The sequence below is a fragment of the Lepisosteus platostomus genome, chromosome 21 (assembly GCF_059453375.1).
Source record: "Lepisosteus platostomus isolate fLepPlt1 chromosome 21, fLepPlt1.hap1, whole genome shotgun sequence".
In the NCBI taxonomy this organism is placed as follows: domain Eukaryota; kingdom Metazoa; phylum Chordata; class Actinopteri; order Semionotiformes; family Lepisosteidae; genus Lepisosteus; species Lepisosteus platostomus.
The window spans coordinates 2,225,447-2,231,649 of NC_142631.1; the positions used below are offsets into that span (position 1 = coordinate 2,225,447).

General features: G+C 56.4%; 1 protein-coding gene across 1 annotated transcript; it reads left to right on the top strand.

Moving 5' to 3' along the window:
* Nucleotides 1-189: 189 nt before the first annotated feature.
* On the top strand, nt 190-6,202 carry dph7 (diphthamide biosynthesis 7). The gene is made up of 10 exons (XM_088614867.1): nt 190-286; nt 1,152-1,326; nt 2,337-2,470; nt 2,872-2,959; nt 3,116-3,210; nt 3,526-3,683; nt 3,845-3,914; nt 4,145-4,210; nt 4,310-4,482; nt 4,807-6,202. The coding sequence occupies exons 2-10, from the start codon at nt 1,186-1,188 to the stop codon at nt 5,286-5,288; spliced, it is 1,407 nt and encodes a 468-aa protein (XP_088470993.1). The 5' UTR covers nt 190-286; nt 1,152-1,185; the 3' UTR covers nt 5,289-6,202.
* The last annotated feature ends 1 nt before the right edge of the window (nt 6,203 follows it).

Here is a 6,203-nt window from a genome sequence, read left to right on the forward strand (position 1 = left end):
TAAATATAGACGTGCTTTTGTCCTTCTCGGAGTTTGCCGTTCTTTATTTCTCCTGGGGAAAGGTAGTCGATATAAAGCATATAGCTACCGTTAAGAAGTGGAGACGTCCCGAACAAAACAGGGGAACTGTAAAAATATGCGTTCTGTTCTCCAAATGGCCGGTTCTCCTGTCCATCAACACCCAGCGCTCGGGTCAGGGGGCGGGGTCGCAGCCGTGACCCGGAAGCGCTGGCGCGGCTGCGTGTGTAGATTGGGGGTAGCGTGAAGCTTGGTTCTCCGCGAGCGAGTGAGTACCGGTACCGTGCACCGACAGGGGGGGACAGACTGGGGGCGCGGTGCCTGTGGTCTGCTCTGACGCTTGTGTCGACGGGCTGTACAGGGGTCCAGGGAAGTCGCGTCCAGCTGGTTCCAGCTCCAGGAGCTCACTGTGCAGACAGGACACTTCACTGTGCGGGATGGGACTGGTTGCCTTGTTGCTGAAAGATGCAGGTCTCCCAGTTTGAAGATCTGGGAATGCTCGTCTGACTTTTTGATCTTACAGAACATATAGAATAATACTGGAGAACCAAAGACGTTCGTTGAGAGTAGGTCTTCCCAGTGTTGAAGCTCTTCTTTTGCGTTATGTGAGAGTCGTATGTTTATGCGCTTTTCCACGTAGGAAAAAAAAAATCGTTCTGAGTACCTCGCAGTGATGTGACCGGTCATGATGCAGAGCCGCACTAAGAGGCGATCGGCTTGTGTCCTGATCCCCTGCTGGCGCACGTGCAAACTTTCACTTGCGTCACTTCCTGCAGCGGAGGCCCCCGTCTCGCGAGAGCTGGTGGCCCCTCCAACGAGTTGTTTTCATCTCGTGGCTCATTGCAAGCACTCCACTAACAACACAGAGTGTTTGTGAGCTGAGTTGACACTGATTTGTGACCCCCCCCAGGTCCTGACTTGCTGCGTGTGTATCCCTGTCTGTAGGAGTAGTGGTGTTAACTCCAGTGACCTGGCTAAATTCCTCACCGTCGTCGCCCTGAAGTTCCCCCTTCGCTCGACAGCAGTATGGCTGCTCCGCTCTGTGAATGCAAAAGGCTACGAGTTATTATATTGGGCATGGCACTGATTGTATTGGTTGCTGATTTCTGGGCGCCGTCCCCTCTGTGTCCCAGGCCCTGTGCAGTATGTGCGTACTGATCGCTCGCCATGGCAGCGCGGTCTCGAACCCGGAGCCTGCAGGTGGTGGACACGGAGCTGAGCGCCGACGCAGTGGAGTGGTGCCCGGTGCCAGGCTGGCACAGCTGGCTGGCCTGTGGGACCTACCAGCTGCTGAGACCCGTAGAGAAGGTGAGGTCTCCCTCCGGGGGCTGACGCACAACCAGCTCTTGTCTCCTGCAGACGCCCCCTCGGTCTCTGGGCCCTTCTGGTCTCCTTTCAGCTCGTTTTGTAACTCTCCAGTTTGTAATCAGATCTCTGGTGACCTAATCGTGGAATAGCAGTTCTACCAGATTCAAAACGGATAACAGAACATCAGCAATAATAATCCCTCTTCTTCTTATCATCATCTTCTAACTCTGGCAGCTGTGGGAACGCTGGGCTTAGATTTAATGTTTTATGGGTGAGTGTTTGTCTAAACCTGTTGTATTTCTCACAGTGCAGCTCTGTCTCTGACTCTCCCTGCTGGTGGCGGGACACAGTCTGTCCTCTCTGACTTTGACAGACTCTTCCTGTCTCTCTCACCCTCTCTCTGCAACCCTTCTCCCTGCTAGCCAGCAGCCATATCACCCCGCAGCTAACAAATAACTCCCCAGTGGAGCTCGGCAGGTGTGAGCCTGGTCAGTACCTGGATGGGAGACCTCCTGGGAAAAACTAAGGTTGCTGCTGGAAGAGGTGTTAGTGGGGCCAGCAGGGGGCGCTCACCCTGCAGTCTGTGTGGGTCCTAATGCCCCAGTATAGTGACGGGGACACTAGACTGTAAAAAGGCGCCGTCCTTTAGATAAGACATAAAACTGAGGTTCTGTCTCTTTGTGGTCATTAACAATCCCAGGGTGTTTCTCAAAAAGAGTAGGGGTGTTACCCCGGCGTCCTGGTCAAATTCCCCCCTGGCCTTCACCAATCATGGCCTCCTTATAACCCCCCTCTCTGAACTGGCTCCATCACTCTGCTCTCCTCCCCACTGAGAGCTGGTGTGTGGGGGGCAGACTGGCGCGTCATCCAGGTGGGGCTGCACACTGGTGGTGGCAGTGGGATTCCCCATCACCAGTAAAGCGCTTTAAATAGAGTGACCAGAAAAGCGCTATAGAAGTGTAAGCAATCAGTATTATTATCCTCCTCTTCCTCTCCGTCCCCCTCTCCAGGCTGGTGCAGAGACTGATCCCCCAGTCCGCGTTGGGCGGCTGTACCTGTACCAGTTCAGTCAGGAGGGGGCACCGTCTCCCCCACTACAAGAGCTGCAACGCATAGACACCCCTGGCATCTTGGACATCAAGTGGTGAGAGCACCCTGCCGAGTCCCCCGATACATGATATTCACGGTGTAGTGCACTGATAAACTTGCTGTACTCTCTGATCTCCAGACACTGATTCCCAGATCTCTCAGCCATAGCACAGAAGGTGATCAAGTGTTTCAGACTTGTCAGGAGCCCTTTCAAAACTTAGAACAGGCTGCACTCCTTTACACAAAGAGTTGTGGGAGTCTGGAACAAGCTGTGCAGTGATATTGTTGGAGCCAATGCCCTCACTTCCTTCAAGACGCCACAATAACCATTCTAATGTCCTTTCCCTGATGCGCACGTAATGATACAGCCACACACAGACGCCAAGAAAGAGCAGTAAGATAAAACACAGGCCGTCTGTGCCGAGCCCCTGCTCCTCTCTCTTCGCTCTCCCTCAGGTGCCATGTGCCCGTGTCAGATCGGCCCTTGCTGGGCTCGGCCAGTTCTAGCGGAGAGTTGCAGCTGTACAGGCTGGGAGGCACACAGGTGAGAGGGACCGACACACGAAGAGCTACAGCCACTGACAGACACTGGAATGTGTCTGGGAGAAAAGACAGATCGACAGAAATGCCTCTTCCAGTTTGGTGTGCGGTTGGTTGGTGCTGGCTCAGATCCACCCTCGTTCTACTTTCTCTCCAGTAGGAAGCCAGCTGTGCCCTGGAGGCGGTCTCTAGCCTGGAGTTAGGCCCTGATAGGCTGGCACTGTCCCTGGACTGGTCCAGTGGGCGGGGAGACAGGTACAGAAATGGATTTCTGTGTCTTACTGTTTCAATTCAATTTAAGGGTGTTTTAAAAGAAAATAGCTGTATTGCCAAAGTCTTTTCGTAATATATTAAAAACATACATACTACTTTAACAAAAGGAATAAGAAGGAATCTAGAATTTTGTCCCTGTTCCTCTTGCTCATGAGCAATGCAGAGTAAAGGAAGTATATCTCCAGTAACAGTACTCCAGTAAAGTAAATCTCCAGTGTACAGTGACTCATTTGCATTAGCAAAGCCTCAGTGCACCTCTGTTTATACGTCGTTAGTGATGTGCAGTGTCTCCCACAGCGCGGGGCTGAGGACAGTGTGCAGTGACTCTCAGGGCTGTGTCAGTGTGGTGTCTGTGGACGGCGCAGCACCGACTCTCCTCTCCCAGTGGACGGCCCACAATTTTGAGGCCTGGATATCTGCCTTCAGCTACTGGGACACGCAGCTCCTGTACTCAGGTGAGCCTTCCCATTCTCTGCTCCCACTCAGGCTGGGCTCTGCGGTACCCTTCTGTGGTGCCCCTTGACCAATGACTTGCAAAGGTTAAAGAGGTCAAACCATTGAAAGCTCTTGCGCACCTTTCCCTCACTCAAACCCCCCTTGCCCTGTCTGTGTGCAGGTGGAGATGACTGCAGACTGAAGGGCTGGGACCTGAGGGTGGGAACCTGCCCTGTGTTCACCAGCAAAAGGTGGGAGAGAGGAGAAAGAAGGCGGTGGAGAAGGGTTGGAGATTAGATAAGAGGAGAGGGAGAGGAAGGAGAATTCGGAGAACAGTGGAAAAGGGGGTAGTGGCAAGAACTGAACTCGGCCTTGTTGGGCCGAAGCAGCTCTGCCCTTCGAAGAGAGTCTTGTTGCATGTGAGCCCCTGAGCAGTTTGCAGTTTGCACCCCTGCCTCACTTCCGCCCTCTGTGTCTCCAGGCACTCCATGGGCGTGTGCAGTATCCACAGCAACCCGCACCGCGAGCACATCCTGGCTACAGGCAGGTGAGCAGGTACACCTGAGCGAGCTGAGACCGCCACCCCCAGTCTCAACCAGCTGCTAACTCTGACCTTTTCTGCCCCCCCCCACCCCTTTCCCTGCAGCTACGATGAACACGTGCTGCTGTGGGACGGCCGATCCCTGCGCGAGCCTCTCGCCGACAGCGCGCTGGGGGGGGGGGTGTGGAGGCTGAAGTGGCACCCCACTCAGCAGCGCCTCCTGCTGGCTGCCTGCATGCACAACGACTTCCATATCCTGGACTGCCACCCCGTGCTGGGTGAGGCTTGCCAGCCCGGCGCACACACGCGTACAACCCCCTCGCTTCTCTGTATCTCCCCTCCTGCTTGTTTCCGTTTTCCCTGCATCCTAATCTGCACTGCGTCCATCTCCCTTTTCTCTCCTGTCCTTCTGTCTGTCTTTGCTGTGTCTTCTGTCTCCATCATTTTCTTTTATCCCGCAGTCCCATATCTCCTCTCTCACACGGCGGATCACTTCTTCACAGAGGCCTGTCTCTCTCGGCTTTTCGTTCACGGATCCCTCGTTCGCGCTGCCTGACGCCACTCCCTTTTCTCTCCCTCCCCTCTTCCTTCTCCCCTCCCAGACGGGAGCTCCGGACACTGTCCTGTCCTGGCCTCCTACATCCTGCACAACTCCCTGGCCTACGGAGCGGACTGGTCCCGCCTGAGCCTGGGGGAGCCCCTGCCCCAGACGCCCCCCCAAGAAGAAAGAGACGACGAGGAGGAGGAGAAGGAGGAGGAGGCAGCCCAGGTGGGGCACGTGCGCATCCAGTACGAGTCGCCGACGGGCAGCTTCGACACCTCCCTCGAGGACGAGGCGGGGCGCTACATCCCCGACGCCCTGCCCCCCCGGGCGCCGGCCCCCCCCGCCCTTCCTCCTCCGCGCCCCTCCGACGCCGACGCCGACGCCCCCCTCTCAAGCCTGCTGGCCAGCTGCTCCTTCTACGACCACGTGCTTCACGTGTGGCGCTGGGACTGGCGCCGGGCCGCCGGGAGGGAGGGGTCCGCCCCCGCGCCACGCGGCACCCCCCCAACTGGGCCAGAGCGGGGCGCCGACCAGTCCTAGCAGACAGGCAACAGGTCAGTGCCAGCCTGCCTGGGGGGCTGCCGTCCAGTCAGGGGACACTGGCCCACCTCTGCCCTCTCTGCTACATCGCGGCTGGGGCATCCACCGAAACCGCCCCGCGCTCTTTCGATCCAAAGGCTTCCCGTTAAGATTCCGGCCCTTCACATTCCCCAACCGGCCCCCGCGCGCTTGTACGGCAACGGGACTGGCGGCCGCGATAATGCGTTCGGGGAAAACCGGAGCGTTTACACCCGAAGGGGCGCCAGGCCCTCCCCCCTTCTCTTTTCCCCCCCCCGGATGTAACGGGGATGGGCGACTCCCCAATCCTGGCGGGCTGGAACCCTGCAGGTTTTACAGGACTTCCGTCAGCCCTCGCCACCGCCCGAAAAACGAGCCATCCCAAAGACCTGGAGAATCGGCTCCGTTCAATCAGATCCGAGGCGGAAGGAGAGCCTGAGCCGCCCCCGATTTCCCAGTGCTGACGAGCCCTTGAGCTGCCAGTCGGCTCCCCCCCGTGATGAATTAAAGTAACGAGGGCCTTCCTGCAGCGGAGCAGATGAGAGGGCTCACGCTGCGAGAATTGCAGCTTCAAAACCGGCGGGATTGTGGGGGGCTCTGGCCGTACCTGCTGTAGTTTGGGGGTACGGGGTGGAAGTGGGGATAGGAGTTGCTTTACAGATGATAAGACACCAGCATTGGTGATCGCTGAGGACTGGAGTTCAGTATTCTGTTTCCAGCAGTGGAGAGCTCATCCATCTCCATCATTAACTGCTCCTTTTCCTTCATTTTTCTAAAGTCTAAACTGCATGGCAAGGCCGTTACTTGTTCATACTCTAGAGGGCTACCAAACCTGTACAGGGAATGCAGTAACTGTGTAGCAACAGCATTAATAAAGACATCCTTTTGGTACGTTAC

Bases quoted from the DNA above. Each gene is read 5' to 3' on its own strand.
- dph7 (XM_088614867.1), top strand. From the start codon at position 1,186: ATGGCAGCGCGGTCTCGAACCCGGAGCCTGCAGGTGGTGGACACGGAG. The intron at 2,471-2,871 runs GTGAGAGCACCC...GCTCTCCCTCAG, and splicing joins GGCATCTTGGACATCAAGTG to GTGCCATGTGCCCGTGTCAG. The intron at 3,211-3,525 runs GTACAGAAATGG...TGTCTCCCACAG, and splicing joins TCCAGTGGGCGGGGAGACAG to CGCGGGGCTGAGGACAGTGT.